Source organism: Hippopotamus amphibius, chromosome 4 (assembly GCF_030028045.1).
Source record: "Hippopotamus amphibius kiboko isolate mHipAmp2 chromosome 4, mHipAmp2.hap2, whole genome shotgun sequence".
Taxonomy (NCBI): domain Eukaryota; kingdom Metazoa; phylum Chordata; class Mammalia; order Artiodactyla; family Hippopotamidae; genus Hippopotamus; species Hippopotamus amphibius.
Genome location: NC_080189.1, coordinates 158176988 through 158198096, shown reverse-complemented (window position 1 = coordinate 158198096; position 21109 = coordinate 158176988). Strand labels below are relative to the sequence as shown.

The following is a 21109-nucleotide window of genomic DNA, read 5'->3' as shown; positions in this document are numbered from 1 at the left end:
ACTACGGCAGTCAGCCATTGGTGTGGGGGTAACTCATTTATGCCCTTTTCTAGTAACTGCTGGAGTAACTTGGTGGAGAATTTGTCCTCTCGAGTCTCCGTGAATTATTCACACACAGCTCTCTAAGGTTTAAGTCACCCACAGCTGGGTTCCGCTGTGCTTTCCTGGAACTCAAAGCTCACTCAGACTTCAGAGGTGAACATTTAAAAGGTTTTCAAACTGGCCACTTCTCCTCCTGAGAGTGCAGTAGCCAATTCATTCACCTGTTTCCGGATGTCCTCTTTTGTAGTTTTCCTGATTGGCTGACTGGGGATGTGCACTGGGCTTTGCGACTGGGATTCTTCAGTCACGCCGTACACTGACTAGAGAAGAAACAAGAATATTGAATCATGCAGCCTCAGACTTGAAGGGGGCCCGAAGGGTCAGCTACTTCAAGCACTTACCCAATGCTTCCAGTCCCCTCTATGACATCCTAACAATAAGTGAGCAGCTTCTGCTTGAATTTCTCCAATGATGGGAACTCTGCCTCTTGAGACAACTGGTCCCATCTTTGAGTTACCACTGTTAGAAAATTCTTTCTTTCATTGAGCTTAAATCCTTCCTTTCTTTGTATATCAGTGTTTCTCCAAATACAGTCCATAGATTGCCTGCAAAGAATTATCTTGTGTACTTGATAAAGATGCACATCGCCGGGTTCTACCCCAGACCTACTGAATCAGAATCTTTGTGGATGGGTTTCAGGAACCTGCACTTTTATCAAATGCCCCAGGTGGTTCTGAGACACAAGAAAGTTCAAGATCAGCTCCTGAAGATTATTCACAAAAAGATCCCTTCTAGATTTTCTGTTGGTCAGCAGATGACACGCCAGTCTGGTACAAACTTGAGATGGCAGGGGTTCAGACTTTTTTCCTTTTAAATAAACTTTTCTGGACTCAGTTTTTCCACTTGCGCACAGCTATGGCTACTTTTTAATCTGTTTCTTTTGTTAGAGACAAATTAAAGACAATCTTTGTTCTGGGAAAGAAACAAAACCCTGAAGGGTATGCAATTTATAGCTGAAATCTATAAAATCAAGAAAGGCTCAGATAGGGTGCCTGTGGGCTCCATGAAACTCTGGAATATTAGAATTAGGGGGCCTTTAAATGAGGACATTTTAAGACTCACATAAAGTATAATACAGTGGGCATCCGTATCTCAATGAAGAACAAAATACATAAGTAAATTCAAGGAGTGGATATATACGTCCGGTCCCATGTATAGATGAGAGAGACCCACTGCCCCTTCCAGCACAGTGAAACACAAATGATTCCTGGATCATTCACAGTGGGGTGAGATGGCAATTGGACTTTGGGAGATCTAGCTCTACTAGAAGACTTTCATTTGTGTCAAAGTACCAAGCTGGCCTTCGCCTGTGGGATTTTCCTGCTTTTTGTTCCTTATGTTTCCTTTCCTCCCTGCTGCCTCCCTAGAGCCAACGGCTACTTACCCCCTTCAGACTTCAGCACCCTTGAGCCTGCTGTGGAAACTCTTGGGAAGCCCCCAGTCTGGCACCCCCTCCCGGCGTCCCTGAACCATCCTGTACTTCCCATGGTTGCCTGCTGGCTTGCTTCATGCCTACCAGGCTCTGGGCTTTGTAGGACTTGCCACTGTATTCCCACAGCCAGAGCAGTGCCAAGCACATGCCAGCCACTCCATCAATATTTGTAGAATGAATGACATGGTTTCGAAGAATGAAACGGGGAAGAATTACAAATAGCAGATTATTATTATTTGACCAGTACCGGAAATGGAAGGGCGACTCCCATCAAGAATTTTTAATTCAGCTAAACGAGCGAACCTTTTTAACCTTTTGCGGGTTCTTCAAACGTCGACATTTTCTGATATCCATTTCCGTTGTGTTCACACAGCCTGGCTGAGAAAAAAAACCCAGCATATAAATTACTAAGTGAAAATCATACCTTCCAAGTTGGCTCAAGTGACACCATTAGAACCAATCTTTATCTTTCCCGTTACAGATAATACGATTACCTCCATTTCGCCATTTACAATTTTTTTTATACAAAGGTGTTTCATCTTCAATACGTGTTCCTCTACAGAGTTATCATGTGAAATAAAACAGCTTCCCTCATATTATCTAAGGATGATAAGTAGAGGGTACAGTGTACAGTTTATAAGAGTAAATCCATTACTCAAAGTGGCGGATGGCTTCAGTCACAGCCTTTGCTGTTTCATACACCTAAATATCTAAAATCACTCCACTATCAGGATAGGGAATTTTCTTTTTTTTTGGTTTTGCTTTTAATCAGACTTGAGGAAGGCTGACATAGTTTATTCATTTGAGTTCCATTTCATGAGGAAAATGCAAGATTTGTTTTAATAATAAGAAATTAGAAATGCATCGAATCTCATTATGTGTGGATTTGGTTTTTGTGAATTTGCCTACTTGCTAAAATTTATGTATAACCCTAAGTCAGTGCTTGTGATGCCTTCATGGTCATTTGTGGACGTGTGCAGAGCAGCAAAAACGTTGAGTTGCCCGACCTATGTGTTCCCGGTGAGCTGTCTTCTTGTTTCACCTCATGCTGTAAACAAATGTCCTTTTCACAGTCTATTTAGCACCATTTTTACACATTTGTGTGATTTTGTTGGTGACTTTGCTGTTTAAAATGGCTCCCAAGCCCAGTGGTGACGTGCTGCCTAGCGTTCTTAAGTGCAGGAAGGCTGGGATGTGCTTTATGGAGAAAATAGGTGTATTAGATAAGCTCCATCCAGGCGTGAGCTATAGTGCTTCTGGCTGTGAGTTCAATGTCAGTGATCAACGCTATACATTGAATAAGGTGTCTTTAAACCAAAACACGCTTTAAACAAGGTTATGTATTGACTGGTTGATGAAAATGTGACCAGAGGCTTGCAAGAACCAACCCTGTATCTCTCCCAGGATAATGGTTCAGCATCCGCTAATTCAGTGTTCCTGGCGACTTCATAGGCCATAACTACCGTGAGTAACAACGACTGGTTGCATTTGAAAGAGAATACTCTAGAAGTTGGAACTGAATGACAGTAGAAATGGAAATTGCTTATTTTAGGACTGTAAACTGTGAGGGTCCGAAGTTCTCCAGGTAGAATTCCCACAGCTCCCCCATTTCCAATTCCACATTTTCATGGACGGATAATTTTTAAAAGATGGAACATTCCAGAAAATCTACTGGGATGATATGAATGAAAGGCAAAATCAATTTCACAAAGCTTAGCAAGTTTCTTAAGAGTGAGATGCCTGGTGGCTAAAGACAGTCTTTTCTTTTAAGCCAAGGAAGAGAGAAAATTTAACACTTAGAGACCCAAGCAAAGCTTTCTCACCACTGGCCTGTGGACATCCCAAAAGGCTCGTTCTTGACTATCCAAAATTTTCCTTTCTGTCTTGTCCTTTTTCCGATCAATCCTGAAAGAGTGAAAACAGGGAAATCAGAGGCTTTTTATTCTGTTTTCCATCCTGATCCATGCTCCAGCTCTGGGCTCCCTTTTTTAGGAGCCTAGTGGGCATAGGGCTCTTGGCACCTGTGTGGTCCCTGCTGTCTGCAGAGCTGAATAATATGGGTGTATGCTTCCCTCAAGGAAACCTCAAGAAGCCCACACATGGTAAGAGAGTTTGTTTTTGGCTAGGTTGCAAATTATAGATTATGTGTAATGAACAGGGTGAGCCTAAGGAGGGTTCAGGAATGCAGCTGTCCATGTGAATTATTAAGATTTGGATTCCTAGGAACTGCATTAGCTGTTGACATGCCCCCATCAAAGTGGATATTGTGTATTCAAATGATGGGAAGGAACATAACCATATATTGCAGTGTTTCATCTGCAAAGTTGAAAGTATGCTTTAGATTCAGAGTCAGTAGAAATGTCTTCCAAATGCTGCAATTATGTGTTTTAAAAGTCACTTAAAACATCTGGTTTTCTAAAAGCAAAGTAATAGCCCTTGAGTGTGTCAAGATCCAGGAAGAAAATATCACTGGCCTCAGCTGGGGGAGGAACAAATTGCAAGACAGACCGACAGGCAGATTTTTTATGTTGTGATCAGGAGCATAGGTAAGAGCCTTGAAAACACCTCGTATTACTTCATATTATCTCTCTAAGTAAAAAGTAACTCGGATTAATTGCTGTGTAACTTCTGGTTCTTGGCTCTCTTGGGAGTACTTTAGTTTACTGGACTGAAATAAAGTCCCACTAACCCTGTGATTTTTGTGATAATTACTGTGTACTTCAATGGCCCACAATTATAATGTAATCACAGAGTTAATCAAAAAAGTGAGTAGAGAAATACCATGTATGCACAAAGTGGCACTTTCCCCTCCTTTTATAACACGCGAAGCTGCGTGATCCTGAAGGTGTAAATTAGCGCTCCTCTTCGCTTCTGTCGGCGGCTTTTGACGGCACTGGCTCAATTCTGCCTCCTTCTCACCCGCTCACCCACCCTCCTGCTTTCTTCTTCCTCGGGGGCTGCTGGGAGCACTGAGGTGGCGGGCAGGTGTGTGGATTCATGGGGGGGCGGGGCAGAGACTGCAGAGGGAGGGGGAGTGATAGCATCGTGCAGCTCACTGAACCCAACGACCTCAAGTCACTTCCAGCTGTGACCATACCTGTAATCAATGTCACCCACACAGCCTGAAATGCAGCCCTGGGCGATGGGCTGCAACACTTCCCAGAGAGCGTGCGGGGTCCTCTGAAGACCCCCAGGGGGCTGCTCAGGTGCAAGTGGGGCCCAGAGAAAAGGTCCTCGCCTTCTCCCAGCTCAGCATCCCTTTTCCACCCCCTCCTCTGTCCCATTTCTTCCATTAGCACTTGCAGCTAAATCAGAGGCATTGCTGGAAAGGACAAGAAAGAACCGTACCTGAGCAAGTCCATTTCCCAGAATCAAAAGGATCTGGTTGATGACCATGTTTGTGGGCTGGGGGATATTTACTGCCCACTTCTCCTGTTCCCTCAGAGAGGAAGTAATTTCCACTATACTGCCAGGGAAGGAAGAATATAAGAAAAACACTCCAACTTTCTCTTCCTTTCGTCTCTTGTTGACTTAACTTACTGGCAGATTTGAAAGAAGAAATTGAGAGAGAGGGTCAGTCCTTCTGGACCTGGTCTGGGTCAGCCTGTTCTCAGGACACCTGTTCTCTGCCTGCAGTAAACTTACAGGGCTCGACTCTGCCCTGAGGTGGAGGGCAGTCCTGCAGATACCCAGCTCTGCCCAGGATGTTTAATTCCACAGTAAAGTTCTGTGGTCACAGATCCAAAATCATGTCCTAGAACTAGTTTTATCAGTAACAATCTGACATTTTGGACTCCATATGTCTGACTTCTGTGCCTTATTTTCCATTAGTTCTGGACCCCTCCCCTCGGAAGATACACTGGAGTGGCTCTTTGTTGGCCTCCCTAAGGCTCCAGTATGTTTTCCAGTATGTTCCAGACCAACAAGTAAAGTGGGTCTGATGATTTTTAGCCTCTGAGCACAGAAGAAGATCTGGGAATCTCCTTGGGAATTAGATACATCTTCTTAGAACCAGCGTTCTACTTTTGGGAGGAACCCCACTGCCTGCTGGAACGCACACTTTGGAAATTATTTGAGAGTGCCGTGGGTGACAGAGACGCATCTTATCCATCCTGACCTTGATTTCTACTCAGTTGTTGTCATGAGAGAGACAGTGACTAACCACAGCTGGCTGGCTATGGAAGCAAACCCCACTCTCACACCACCTCTAAATCCCACAGTCTTTTTCTCTTTGCAAGGGTCTCTGTTAAGTTCACCTACTTTACTTGTGCTTCCGCTTGCATAAAGATGAATTCCCACTTCCTTGCAAAGGCCCTCTGGAGTCTTGCTAAGTTTTCCTAATGAGAAATGAAAATCAACAAGAAGGCATTAATCATTATCAGTCTGCACATCGACACCTGTGCTTATTACAAAGCAGCCATCCATTTTGGTTACTCCCACCGAAACAGCAGGCCCCACTTTAAGTCCACCAGACACGAACCCAATTTGACTTTGCACCAGACCCTGCTGTACAGACCAGAACTATTAATATTCATTTACACACCCATTAAGTCTGAAGTCTCTGGGGTTCCCCCGATGCCTCTTTTCTTGTGTGTTTTACAAGAACACGACTCACACAGCACTTATAAAGGCCACTGAAGAGAGGGAGGATGGGTTGTAACCACACGCAGGATTTAGGGAAGGGATGAGGGGTTTTTGCAACTTGATTGTGAGACCAAGAATGGATTTCTCAAGATGCATCTTGCAGCAAGCAGGGGGCTGGGAAGGCAGCAGGAAAGGAGAACCCAGAGGACCTGGCGTTAATGACTTTGAAAGTCCAGATTCAAAAGTGGGAAAGAAGGGAGTGTCTAGGTTTGTGATGTTCATGAAAGGAAAACTCAGAAACAGAAAGAAAAGGCATCCAGGATCACCTTTAAAGGAAGAGGGAAGAAGCCTTTTCTCAAAGTCTGTAGAGTAACCTAGTGGCACAAACGGACGGTGAGGAGGGGCGTTTGACAGGTCCCCTAATGACCCGCCTAATTCTGATGGAATGCAAGGCTAGAGCCCACATTATGCTGTGTATTTTCATAGAGCTCATGCCAACACTAACTGATTACCCTCATTAGTGGATTATTAATATAAAAGGAGCTTCAGTTGAAGATCAACACATGTAAACTCAGTTATTACCAAGGTTTGCCGTACAAGTGCCTCAAAAAAAAAACTGTCCCTTTGATTCTCCCACTGTTCACAGGAAGCAAAGCTGGTGACACCTGAATGTCAGTCAACTGGGGAGCAGTTTCATAAATTATGACACAGTCATACCATGGAACACCAAACAGCCATTAAAAATAAGAACGTAGATCATTATTACTGATACAGAAAGATTCTCCACCTCTTTACAATATATGCTGGGAGAAAGAAGCACCTTACACAATAATGTTTATGATGTGATTCAAGTATTTTTATATGTACAGAAAAAAGCTTCGGAGAGGAGGATTACAGGCTATTTTCTCTCCTTTCTTTGCTGTTTGAATTGTTGTTTTTACAAAGAGACTATGTAATCAGAAAGAATAAAGTTACTGAATTTTGAAAACAAAATGCTTTTCTAGCTTCTAACCACTGTCGAACTTCAACCTGGAAAGAACATCTTAATGCCATATTCTCTACAAATACCAAAGCAGTATATTGTAGGGCAAGAGAAGAGAAAGAAGAATAAAATATGTCAGGACTTGGTGCTGTCTTGTTTCTGTTTAGGAGCTTTTTTTAAAAATATGGGGACTCTGGGGAAGGGAGACACGGGACAGAGGGCCCACATGCTTCTGCTGTCTGGGTGGTTCCTGTAGGTCATGTTCAGGAAGGGATGTAGTCATGCTGAAGTTAAAGTGCTTTGCACTGGGTGCTCAGAGAGTCAGACAGCAGTCATCTGGAAGAGGGGTGATTGCTGGTGCACGAGGGCAGATGGGGCAGGGGCTGGGTGCTTAAGATGCTCAGAGCCACAGAACCGCCACTCTAAGAATGTTTGGGAAGATCAGAACATTCCAATAGATTTATGTTTCAGCGCTCCCAGGGATAAGCAAACTTTAGGCAGATTCTGAGGCTCCTGGTCAACTTCTGCACTGCACCCTTCACTTCTATTTCCCCCCATTCACAGGCCCTGTAATGCCAGTGTGATCAAAGAGGGTGGAGGGCCATGCACTGGTCCTGCTCTCTGATGGCATGCACGTTCCCCTTGAGCTGCAGAAAAGGGAGCAGTGGTTCACTGGGTTGATGGGCTTGGGCACAGGTACCTAAGAATGACAAGGGCTGGGACCTCACGCTTGTTTTGGAAGACTGAGGCCACAAAGGTGGGAGGAACATTTGGGAGGTGGGTGGACCTGAAGCGGCTGTTCAGGCTGCATTATTCAGGGGAGGATTCTTCACTGCCCCCAACATTGGCCCTCCTCCTAGCTGCCAGCCCTGAAGTCACTCCAGGGCCCTGCAACACCTCCTCTGGAGGGTATGAGAAAGTTGGCTAATATCCTAGGTTCCCTGTGACCCATAAACACTGTGGTTCAGGGGAAAGAGTTTGCAACCCCAAATTTTAAATATTTAAAACATTATCTGGGACTCTTCCATTTCTCTGTGCCTTGGCTCTGTTAAATGGGGATGGATATGAGTGTGGTGAGGTCTCCAATTTCTGTAAGAAATCACACCTTGTAAAAGAAGGTGGAGAAGGAGGAAAGCTGGGAAAGTATATCTCCATCTGACATATATCTTATCTTCTGGATTGGATTTAGTCCTTAGATTCTGCATCTACTGCCAAGCACAGGTGGACTGGTTATGAAGATGAAATTAGAAAAATTATCATATATTAACTTAAAAGTTATCTTATAGTAAATTTGTTTTTTTTCTTTTAATGTACTATAAACTTTAACACAGGTATATATTCATGTAACCACCACCACAACTGGGATACAGAATGGGGTTCCAACACCCCCCAAACTCCCTTGTGCTATCTCTTTATAGCTATATCCTGGCAGCCACTGATCTGTTTTCCCTCACGATAGTTTTATATTAACAAGAGTGTCACATAAATGGAATCACACAGTTTGCAAACTCTTGATCGCAACAAAATCTTTCATTCAACATAATATCATTGATACTCATCCAAGTGGTTGGATTAATAGTTCATTCCTTTTCACTGCAGAGTAGTATTCCATTACACGGCTGTAGCATAGTTTATGTAACCATTCACCTGATAAAGTACATTTGGGTTGTTTTCAGCTTTGGGTTATCATACATAAAGCTGCTACAGAAATTACTGTTCAGGTTTTCATGTGAACATAAGTTCCAATTTCTTTGGAGTATGTATGTAGTTATGTAAAGGTGAGATTACTTGGTTGTATGGTAAGTGTATATTGAACTTTATGAGAAACTGCCAAACCATTTTCCAGGGCGGTTGCACCATTTTGCATTCCTACTAGCAACATAGGAGACTTCCAGTTGCTCACCACGTCATCGCCAGCACTTGGCATTGTCAGTACTTTTAATTTTAGCCATTCTAATAGGTGTGTAATAGTAACTAATAGGTGTGTAATGTGAACATCTTCATCATCCCTATGTCCTCTTTGATGAAGTGCCTGTTCTAGTCCTTTGCCAGTTTTTAAGTTGAATTGTTTTTTTATTGCTGAGTTTTGAGAGTCCTTTATGTAAAGATGCAATTTTATCATGATGGTAAGAAGAGCTGATTATAAAAGAGGGGAAATGGAAGAGACTTTCTTTCCACTGTCTAAAGGGGTTGGGGAGGGAAAAAGGGAAAATACAAGCTGAAACAGAGCTGCAGGTAATTTTACACTCTTCTTCCACACCTTTCCTAGAAATAATCATACTTACTGCTTCGTAATCTGCCAGTTCCAGCCTTGCTTTATTCTGCATTGTTCTCTTACAGAGGTAGATGGCTGAAGGAAGAAGAGAAATTACAACATATACAAAACCAGCAGTGTGGTGGAATCATAAATCCATCCATTCATTTGTTCATCTACTCATCCACCCATCCAGACAGCCAGTCAGCTCTCTAGCCATCCCTTACTATGTGCCCAGCACTGCGCAGTGAAGAAGCCATGACATCTGACCTCTGGGAATCTTTCTGCAGGTCAGGATCAGATGAGGACTCCCATCTTCCAATCCTGACAAGTCCCCTTCATCCTCCTCACTCTGTTTCACCCCAAACATCCTCCATCAGGGTGATCTCTCACAAATATGACTATGCTACCGTGCCTAAATTTCCTGCATTGACTCCTTAGTGACCTCAGAAGGAAGGCTGGGCTTCTTAGGGTGGCATGTTTGTTTCTTTAAGGTCCAGTCTCTGCTTATCTTGTCAACCTCTCCCCTCCCTCCCTCAGGCATGTGAGGCTACCAAACCCTTTCAGCTCCACTTCTCTGTGTGTGTGTCCACTGCATGGGGGACCTTTCCCTCTTCTATCTTTTCCTCTATCTGGAAACCTCCTACTAGTCTTTGAAGACCCAACTTGGTGTTCCTGATAGAATCTACCTGTCCTCAACCATTGGTCCTAATTCCATTGCACTGTACTCATGGGTTTACCAGCTGTCCCTGCTCCAGGCTGAAGGCTCTTCTAGGGCAGGGGCTGTGTCCCACTCAGCATGAACCCCTGCACCAACCACCAGGGCCTGGCTGCCAGGTGGAATGACTGGACAATGGAAAGGGAGGACAATTTATGTGTCTCTTCCCAAGCTCAGGAAGGGCTCTTGGGCCTCAATTGCCAGGCTATTCTTCCTCAAACATAGCCTTCATCACTTCCTCTCCTACCTCTGCTTCTTCAGCATCTCCTTCCTTCTCTAGTGCCGAGTAGAATGACCCAGGGGAGACAACAGATGAATGGTATGAATGAACAATAGAACGACCAGGAGGGAAGATTGGAGAGGGCCAGGGCGACCTGCTGTTTGACACCTTAATTATACCAGGAACCCTAGTCAACTCCTTGCTGGGTTAACCAACGTCCTCCATGTGGTCTGAAAGTTTTCCTGATGCAGACTGTGATGTGCTGGAGCCTCCTGGGAGCCAGCTTCTCTGTGTGCCTACACTTCTGCTCACACTAGTCAAGCCTGTGGGTGAGAGTCAGTTGTGTTTGTTCTTGAATTTGCTAATGTCAGGCACACCTGTTATTTTAATAATCTACATTCACTAACATGCACTGATGAAATTAATGTGAAAAGAGAGAGCGTTGTTTCTGTGAAGACCTAGTTGAATGATCTGGAACAACTTGATGAAGGAGAGTCAGCTAAGGTAACTGCTGATGAATTTGGTACAGGTGAGAGAACTTAAAAAACATGCAAAAACAGTAAAAATCTCAGAGGGGTCAACATACAGTGGCTTCAAAAGTATTTTTAAAATTCTTGATGCAGTTTAAAGATGTCAAAACTGGATGGTTCATTTTGAGTGTGGTTTATTTAAGAAAGAAACTCAAATTATGGGGACCTATAATCAAAGAGAATCTTTGGTCCTACCTCAAAAGGCTATTGAATGAATGTTCCTTTGTATGGTTTACACTCATTTGAAGTGCTTAAGGTATGCGTGTGTCACTTTTTCATGATTCTCTACTCACCAACTTTTCCAGTGAACCAAACAGCTACTGCTCTGCACTGTGTCAGATAAAGCAGTGTCTGCTCTATTACCAGGTACCTCCCTTGGTCTCTTGGGCCATCAGTTAGGCAGTCTGTGGGACTGGAGGCAACCTGCAGCAGGAAGCCTGGTGTGTCACAACCCCAACAGACCTGGTCTCAGTGATCCAGGAGCAGTGTGGGTCAATGGGGGTGCGGCTGCTTTGACAATGCTGCCCCAGACAGTATTTTGAATTGGCCAAATGTGAAACTCAGGAAAGGCTAACCCAGATCTGGTCTTTATTTAAGCAAAATCATCCCAAGAAATTTCCAACCCATCTGGGTCAAAAAATGAGCCAGCTAGGTTGAGAAGTAAAGTACCATGAATGGCAGGCAGAGCCGGGACCTCTCCTGATGACCACGAGTTACGTGGGCGCAGGCTGGTGGCCCCCTTCCTGTGCAGCTAATGCCACACGTTGGGCAGTGTGTTCACCACAGCTGGGGAGGCAGCAAGTAGCTGTTGAGGGGACCTTCCTCTTGGCATGGACCTTCCCTGGGGCTTGTCTGTCTGCACTTCCTTGGTGCCTCAGCAGTGCTTCCCCAGAGGGAAGTGACCAATCAAGTGACCTCTGGCAACATCAGCCACGTCCTCTAACGCATGGCACCCGGGGACTTGCTTTAAGCTCAGATGGTGGTTTCCCTTGGATGTGTAATTTCTTTGTCTTCTTGCCCTCATGCCGGCATCTCGCTTGGATACCCACTGCCATCTCAAGCTCACCAGCATCCCACCATGACAAAAATGGAACACAATTACCAATTTTATAAAGTCAATAGATTCACATGCTACATTTACATTGAAACATTTAAAATACTGAACCTATCATATTGCAGTGCCCTTAAAAACTGACTCCCTTTCCAAACTTTCTATCTTTACTAGTGACATCATAATATACCTCAATCTCCTAAAGTAGGGTATGTGTAAATCACTTATTTCTCTATTGTCCTCATACCCTCTAATTACTTTTTAGAACAATGGGATTTTAGCATTGGAAGTAACCTTGGTGACCATCAAGTACAGACCTTTCCTGACAGAAAAATTAAAGGCTCAGAGAGGTGAATGGATTTACCCACAGACTAGTTAGTGGTAGAGGTGGAAAAAGAATTGCGGTCTAGTTCAGAGGAATGTCTCCGGTATGACATTCACTGCCCCATTTACTCAGTCATTGATTCATTCATTCTTCCATTTAAAAATCTGAGTGCCTCTTCTGTGCCAAGCAGTATATTAGGTACTGGGGAAACCACCACAATAGCACTACCATGTATATGGAGCTTATGGGATGTCAGGCAGTGCTTTCTAGGGACTTTCCAAAGGTCCACTTATTTAATCCTCATAATAACCTATGAGGCGAGTTCTGTTATTAGCCTCATTTCATAGATGAGGGAATTTTTCAGGTTCTTCCCCCTTGTTGGGGACCCACAATGGCTCTCTAAAGCTGCTGAATCTATTCTAAACGTCTCTCCTTGCCTACCAAGACCTTTTGATAAGCTTGCCCATCCCAAATTACTCAACCTTTGTAATCATTCTTCATCAACATAAAAACCTTTGAGTACTCAGATCAGACTCCTCACCATCCTCTTCTTGCCCCCATCTTGCTGCCTCCCCCAGCCTGGGATGCTTGGAGGGCAAGCCTGTAACTCACTCAAATCTGTGATGGAGCAATTGACACAGAGGGGTGATCAGTAAATGTTTGTCAAATGAATGAAAGTTTCTGGTTCTTCATCAATCCATGCCATACCTATTCTGAATTCTTAGCTTCAGTGTCACATCCAACCACCACCACAGCTTTTATTGACTCCTTACTACATGCCATACACCAAAACTTATACCCTAATGACCAAAACAATTTAATCCTAACAAAACAACACTCAGAGACAAGTACCACTATTATTCTGGTGTTAATATGAGATTTCCGAGGCACAGAGAGGTTAAGCAACTTGTCAAGATCATACAGCTAGTGGAGCCAGTCAACAATGGGCCCATTGTGTTGACTTCTCTCTTGGTAAACACTGATTTTTCTGACTAAACTGGAAATGGCGATGAGTATTTTGCATTCTGCACTCTAACTTCTCCATCTGACTTGCCAAAATGAAGGTATAGGAATTCACAATAATTTTGCTTTAGTGAGAGCCTGATATAAATTGTTATTTCCGTCCCTGTTCCTGCTGCACAACTAAAATTATAAAAATCTGTAGAGAAAGGGAAATGGTGCCCTGCTGTATGCAGGGTAAGATGGCTGATGGTTGTGGGTTTATATTCAAGTAAATATTTGAATCTTACCTGGCCCCAGTTTTGGTCCCACTCTCCTCCCACCCTCTCCATTGCCTGGAAAAATATTGGTTTTCACACTGACAAGGGCACATGGCTGCTGCATGGAACTGAGCTACAATTATTCAAATTCTGAGCTGGGTTTTTGTGAGCAGTGTTTCAGCCCCAGAAGCACTTATTTAATGAGCAGCCAAGTGCCGCTCCTGTTCTGAGCCGAAAACATGGCTGGACCCACTTATCACATCATTTAGGGCACAGCACAGTTCCAGAGGGACCCATAGTAGTGCCTGCAGACAGCTAATGAGACAGTAACAGGGCCCTGCCCTCTGTATCAGGGCCATGCTCCAGACCTGGAAACAGAACAAATGTAGCCCTGCAGGGCAACATCTTGCCAGAATTCTATCCTCAGGACTGTTCCCAATTGCTGGTTTCCCCTCCCTCAGAAGTGTAATCCAGCGGGTATAGCTTATCACAAGGTGTCAGGGATGGGCTCCCCAGAATACCACCCAGCTGCAGCTGGCTCTGCCTTCCTGTGAAAAGCATCCTGCAAAGAACCCAAGGAGAAGCTGCAGGTCTCATCACGTGCCCCAGTCCCAAGAAGAGCTGATGTGGGCAGCCCCAGCAGCTGAATCATGATGAGGATTCTGTGCAGAGGGTCAGACCATGAAACAAGCATCTGAGTTCAAATTCTGCTGCCTCTACTGAGTGTCTGTTAATCACCTTTAATAAAGAACCAGAACTATCAGCAAATATCTACTGAGTGCCAACTATGCCTCAGGCATGCACTGTGCACTGGATGATAAGAGAATGAATGAGGTGGACCAGGCTGCCCTCATGGAGCTTCCAATTGACTGGGCATCCAGACTAGTAGAATGCAGTGTGATAGGTGTGAGGATGTGGCCTCTCTGGGCCTCAGCTTTATCTGAAGTATAGGGATAAATAACTTTTAGAAGACTGACACATAGCTGTATTAAACAGTCTTCATGGAGAGACTATGGCAAGAGTCTAATAGATCCCTGCCTGGATGGAAGTAATTCCCTGCTTACCTAGCTCCCAGCTTCACCCACTCTTTGTTTTCTTAGGTAAGGTAATTTTGTATACCCTTCCGTGGTCTGTTACTCTTTCCCTCTAACGTCCAACTATCAAAAACTCCAATGAATTATTAAAAAGTCTTAACAAGTCTGTGAGAAAGGAAATGGCCAGGGGGAGGTGGCCCCTTGATGCAGCCCTTCCTGAAACCCTATCCCAGGAAGGAGTGGTCAACAGCCACTGACCCAGTTCTCCATGGCCCCACAGAATGAGCCACACTTTTCTTCCTCTTCCCATTCCCTTCCAATGGCTGCACATTTCAGTGCACTCTGTCTTTCATCATTATGTAGAACAGGAACCTTAGTGCATGTCAACAATATGAGAAAGGGCTAAGCAGGACAAAGACCCTCCTCCTCATGTACCACAGTCACCCAGATGGCAAGGATTTGTCTTCTGCACTCCCAGGAGTAACACTAAGTGTGGGCCGTGGCTTCAGTGCTCACCATAGTCAGTGTTTTCAGGCTCCCAGCAGTTCGAAGGCCAGAAGTATGGGGCCTGCAAAAGAGCACAGGTGTAAGGACTCAGGATGCCAGCACTTGCCATTCTCAGCCTGGGGCCCAGGGGTAGCTGTCCCCCTGCACTCAGTGAGGACCCCTCCCTGTGACTGGCTCCGTCCCCATCTCCTACATGCTGACACCACACCCTAACCCTCTCCTGTTCTTAATGCAGCTGAGGTCAGTCAACATTGTAATCTAGGTGTTGAGAAATGAAATACGAAGCAAGTCAAATAAATGCAAAAATGGAAACAGTTTACAGGGCAAAAACTTCATATCCCAAGATAATAAAAGTCTAATACAGAAGCACTGTTTGCTGGGGCACAAGCCCCAAATTTCTTTATCCCTTTGCTATGGACTGAATGGTGTCCTCCTAAATTTCTATGATGAAGCCCTAACCCCCAGTGTGACTGTATGTGGAGTAAGGGAGTCATTAAGGTTAAATGAGATCATAAGGGTGGGGCCCTGATCAGATAGGATTAGTGTCCCTATAAAAGGAAACACCGGAGAGTTAGTGACCTCTCTTTCTCTCTCTCTCTCTTCACCATGTGAGGACACAATGAGAATTGACCATCTGAAAGCCAGGGTGAAAGCTCTCCTCACAAACAAAACCCTACTTGTACCTCAGTCTCACACTTCCAGCCTCCAGAACTGTTAGAAATACATTTCTGCTGCTTAAGCCACCCCATCTGTGATATTTTGTTATGGCAGCTGAGCAGACTTAGACCTCCTTCGACCCTGTCTGAAGAACTCCACTCCCAAATCCTTTGGTTTAGACCATGACATAACCCCTTATCCTCTGCTCCAATTCCTTGTAGGCCAGGATCTGAGAAAAGGAGTGGAAAATGATTGGGAAGCATTAATAAGTAGTGAATAGAAACTTCACACCAGGAAGGCAGCATGATATAGTAGAAACCTCAAGGACTTTGCTTTCAGGCTGACCTACGTTCAAATCAAGACTGTCCCCTAGATTTACTAAATGCCCCATTAAGTCTTCAAGTACCTCAATTTTACCAACTGTAAAATAGGAGATATTAACTCCCCCGAAGTTTGTTCTTCAGAATAAATGAGAAGATAATGTGTAAAGCACCCAGTGAGTAGTAGGTTCTCCATGAGGGCTTTTTACTATTATGTGGGTAGGGCAACATCTAGCCCAGACAAAAGTTTGCTTGGTTTTCCCAGTGCTGGTAGGAGGTAAGGGCTGCTCCCTTAAATACCGTCAGTTTTTTAGGTAATTCTAATCTGAGATCAGATGACTATGAGAAGAAAAGTTTCTTCAGGAGGACAAGCTGCAGGCCTACCTGGAAACGATAAAAGGTGCCATCATCCTTCATGGTGAGGACATGGTCTGAGATCGGAAAGACGTAGCCCTGGGCAGCTATGAGGCTTCCCAAGTGTATTGCTTCAACTGCAGGGACAGGGCAGAAGAGAGAGGAGTAATTATGAAGCTGTCAGAATGCAAGGCTCCTTAGCGGAAATGTAAGTGGGGCAGGGTGGGGGGAGCAGAAAAGCAACCAGATGTCAACTGTCATCACCCCCAGATCACTGTATGATTGGTTGATTGATTGGTTGATAGTTTCCGATATGACTGCAGCGGGCTTGGGGAGATGTCAATGGTTGAGAAGGGCCACATGTGTCTGGGACATCTCTACATCCCAGCTCTGAGAGCCTGACATTGTTTAACACCCCCACGACTTCCAGAAGAAAGTCCAACTCCCCAGTTATGACCATGGGCTTTGGTGTGGATAGACCTGTATTTAAGTGAGATGATTCACGTAAAGTGCTTAGCAGTGTCTGGCGCATGGTAAGTGCTCAGTGAGTGCTGGCAGCCCTGATTTACATTTTTAGTTTCATCCTTTTTTTTTTTTTTTTTTAAATCACTGTCAGCAATGAGCATGCAGCCCATAGAGCCTTCGGACTCATGCTGCATTTCCTGACACGACAGTTCCACCAGCGATGAGGAGGGTGTTACCCTTCTCATATGGCCATAGAAGGAAACCTCACATTCTTAGACAATGGAGGAAGGGCAGGCAGTGCAGTGGGCAGTAGCACAGGGAGGCCAGCCTAATAGAAATATTGATATTTTTGCCATAATCAGCCTGTTGTTTTGTTATTTTAGCACCAGCCATAAATAGATTCACACAAATAGCTAAGAATTTATATTTACTCCGAGCAGAGCTAAGAAAAAAGAAATCTAAATGGTTCTATCGTGCATGATAATCTTTCAGAAATGTGAAAGTCCTCTTGCTAATAGAAACAATTTTGGAATGTAGGAATTATTGACACACTTAGGGAGTCTCTAGGAATTATTAATTTCCTAAGCTCTGAATTTTTTTTTTTTTTTTTTTTTTTTTAGCTCTGAATTTTTTAAAGTGACTTGTATTGGTTTTATTTGCAAACTTTTCAAAGGGTCTTAGCAAATAAGAAAACTTCTTAATTATGGATCAGGCAATGTAATTTTAAGAGCTGGCTCTAGAAGGCTGTTCAGTGACAATGCTCCAACTTTCAAGAGGTTGTATATAATCTAGCCGTCTTGCATTTTTAGAATTGCTATTCCTTTTTGGAAGGAGTGTACACTTGTGACTGCTAGAATTGGAATGAATGGAGTTGTATTTCACTTGCTTAGTGATGACCAGTTTGCTTTTGAAATCTATATGCTTAGAACCATGGGTCCAACATAAAAGGGAAGTTTTATCACCTGCAGCTGCTCCTTCTCCAGGGAAGGAAGAGTAAAATCCAGTAAAAGGAAACTTTCATGTCACCAATCTAGGAGCTAGAAGTCTCACTTCCTTCTTCAAAAGGCTTTCGCTTAGAGATGTGGCAGATGGGAAGGAAGAAGTGAGGGAGGGCAGATGTCAGATACTCGCCTTCCCAGGGCCGTGAATTGTTCTTAACTTCTCCTGCTCAACTACTTCTCAGAAGCCCAGACAGCTCTCAGCACCTTCATGTCCTCCCACGGGCATCAAAGTATAATATTCCATCATGGATAAGACTCATCATTCAGGACCTTTTGCAGAAGTTTCTTGTACCCGGGCCAGAGGATTCCTGAAGCCTGTTCTACCACTAGGTGGTTCAGGGATCTCAGAATATACCATTACCATTACTGCTGCTACTACCACCACTGATGAAAATGATAAAACACTTGTCAGAAATACAATGATTATCTCAGAAGGGCAAAGAAAACAGTGCTCTCGGAAGAGAAGAGAGCCTCATGAAGAAGGGTGACTCTCTATACATGTAACTGAACTGGTAGAGACTTAGCCCAGTTTTCACAAGTGGACAATCAGAAGTCCAGGCTGTGTAACGCAAACACGTAAGGTAATAGATTTGGGCTTTTTTCCTTAAAAGGATTAGCATTTACAGTTTTCCCCTGAGGATTAAGAACTTGACTAGAATTAAGAATTTTCACTAGTCATGACAGTGGCCATTAATCAAGATGGTGAAAAAGCGTCCCCTTCATGACCTGCTTTTCTAGCACTCAGATTTCTGGTGACTATGTTTAATTGAACTCTATGTAAATTGTATTGTTTCATAGCCAATAGTCTATTAGGAGCATCAGATTGAAATACAGGAATCCCTGAGCTGACATACTGACCCGGCAAGGGATCACAGCTGAAGGTTAGACACCTGGAATGGGCACTTGAAAAAAATCTTTAAAAAGCATAGCAATTGAAGCCCATTCAATTTGAAGCAAATAGGCCTAATCCCCAGGAAGATCAGAATACATTAGTAGATGTTTGTAAATACGACCTTCAGGCATCAAGAATACTTAGTTAAGACAGGGAGTACTTAATAAATTCAGAAAAGTTTACTTATCTAGAATTTTCATTTTTTCCTGGAAACGTCCTCCCCACCCCCCCACCCCCATTTTCTAATTATGCTGTGAAAATAAATTTTACTGCTTATTTGCCGGTGGGAGGACAGATTTGGAAACTGTTTTATTGGCCGGGGTTTGTTGTTGTTTTCCTGGTGAGGTTTTCCTAATTGCATTGCACAATTAAAGTTGAAAAAAATCATTCCTTCACTTCTTGCAGAAGCAGAGAACAGAAGGAGTCTTAGCAAATAATTAAACCTCTTAATTGTGGATCAGGCAATGTAATTTTAAGAGCTGGCTCTAGAAGGCTGTTCTGTGACAGTGCTACAACTTATCTTTAATTGCTGTGGCTAACCAGAGCCCATCTCATTTCTCACGTTATTGTATCGGGCTCTTTGGCATTCTAAACAGTTGTTCATCTCCTCCAAGGATGATTTAAATTTAAAGATAGAAATTCAGTGAAGAAAATAAATTAATTCTATTTGTAAATAGTGATTCCACATCTTGGAATTCACGTTTATAAGCCCAGTTCCCAGGAGGGTAAGAGAAACTGGTTTAGAAATTGCTTTTGGCTTATTCACTAAGATCATGAGGGTAAAGTCAGGGTCAAGGGTCGAGTACCTGGGTCTTCGATGGAAAGGTTCTTCATAAGCCACTGCACAATGTCAGTACCTGCAATGATAAAGCAATTTCAACTGAAGACCTCATGGATGTTTAACTCTGTGCCAGGAGAAACATGGTTACCCAAGAGACTCCTAATTCCAATTAGTAATCACCTGGAGAGCTAGGTAATACTGACACTTCTCCATCCTAACCAACCCTTTCCACACATTAGTATGCTTCCATAGTCACAATCCCATTCTTATCCCCCCAAAATCCACTTCTGATGACTCAGGATGATCTTACACCCACATTTCTAGGGAGCTTCTGGAGGGGACTTCCTGTGAATACATATTTTGATGACAGGGTAGAGGAAGTTTTATCACTCCTAGCCTCCAGTCCACTTCCTGTGGGAGGAGACTTCTTTTAGCTCCTATCCTCAACTGATAAGGTCAGTCCAACACAGATGCCCTTATGGGTTCCCGAAAAAAAAATCTCTAATTTCTTCTGGTCTGGGTTATCCTGAATGAATAAGCTCCTGTGTCTGTGGGAGAAACTTCTATCTGTTCATCAAAACCTCTGTCCTCTATCCCCTGGGCCACAGCTAGATTTCCAGACTCTCCTGCAGTTGGGTGTGGATTGAGTTCTGACAATGGAATGTGGGTGGAAATGCCATATGCCATTTCTAGACCCAGACCATAAAAACTCCTGTGTGACCCTCCCTACCCCACACCCATCGTCCCATCTGCTGGCTGAATGGAGAGAACTCCAAGGGCCTAGGGGAGGGCAGAGCCACAATGTGGAAGGAGCCTGGGATCCTGAACAGATGTGAAAAGTGATGCCCATTTTGGGCTCTGACCTGACTGAAAAATAAATTTGGTCATGTTGAGCCCCAGACATTTGAGGGTTATATTTTGTCATCTAGTACTGCCTTAACTAACGTAAAATCTTAAAAATGAGAAGTGACTTTTAAAGCTTCTCTACTCCAACCCTAGCCAATACACATGCCCCATCCACAACCCTCTGGACAAAAGGTAATGTAATTTCCGTTAGAAAAACCCTAGTGCTTGGGAACTCACAAATTCCCTGCTGGCCAGTCTGTCCCAGTTAAATCATCTTTGATTTCTCTCAGTAGAAATTTGCCTTTCTCCGAATTCCTCTCTTTGGTCTTAGTTTTGCCCTCTGACAATAGAAAAACTCAGACCTCTTAGCCTATGAGACAGTCCTTCAACTGTTTGGACGGTCCATCCAATGTATTATCAACGTTCTCCTCGAGATTCCGCTCCTCCAGGTGAAACATGCCTGGATTCCTCAGCTGTTTCTTCTCAGGACATGATCTGGGGTCCCTCCTCATCTTGGTCACAATTCTCAGAATGTATTTGCTTTTGTTTGCCTCCCTTTAAATGTGGTGCCTAGAACAAGTGTTCTTAGGCCAGCACAGTTCATGTGGGGGTAGAGGAGTCCAATTTTCTGGAAGGTTCTGAATTTCTGGGCAATCTACCTTTGTCACCCCCAAATCTCACTTTAAACCTGTGCAGATCTTCAAAGGTGGCTTTGTCAATGCAGGAAGGGATGTCTGATAGAAAACAGTCTGAAAGGGCAGCATTTCTAGATATCCAAGTCTTGTCACGGGTCTGAGGTGGGGTGTGAGGGAGACAGCCTGCAAGAAGCTCTCC

General features: G+C 43.9%; 1 protein-coding gene across 1 annotated transcript in view; it reads right to left on the bottom strand.

Annotated features, from left to right (window-relative positions):
* RGS6 (regulator of G protein signaling 6) overlaps positions 1–21109 on the bottom strand; it is a 543968-nt gene that overhangs the window by 75944 nt on the left and 446915 nt on the right. The window contains 8 exon segments of the mRNA XM_057732396.1: positions 264–362; positions 1838–1912; positions 3358–3439; positions 5795–5871; positions 9386–9450; positions 14969–15020; positions 16321–16427; positions 19455–19505. Of these exon segments, the coding sequence (XP_057588379.1) occupies positions 264–362; positions 1838–1912; positions 3358–3439; positions 5795–5871; positions 9386–9450; positions 14969–15020; positions 16321–16427; positions 19455–19505 (608 nt within the window).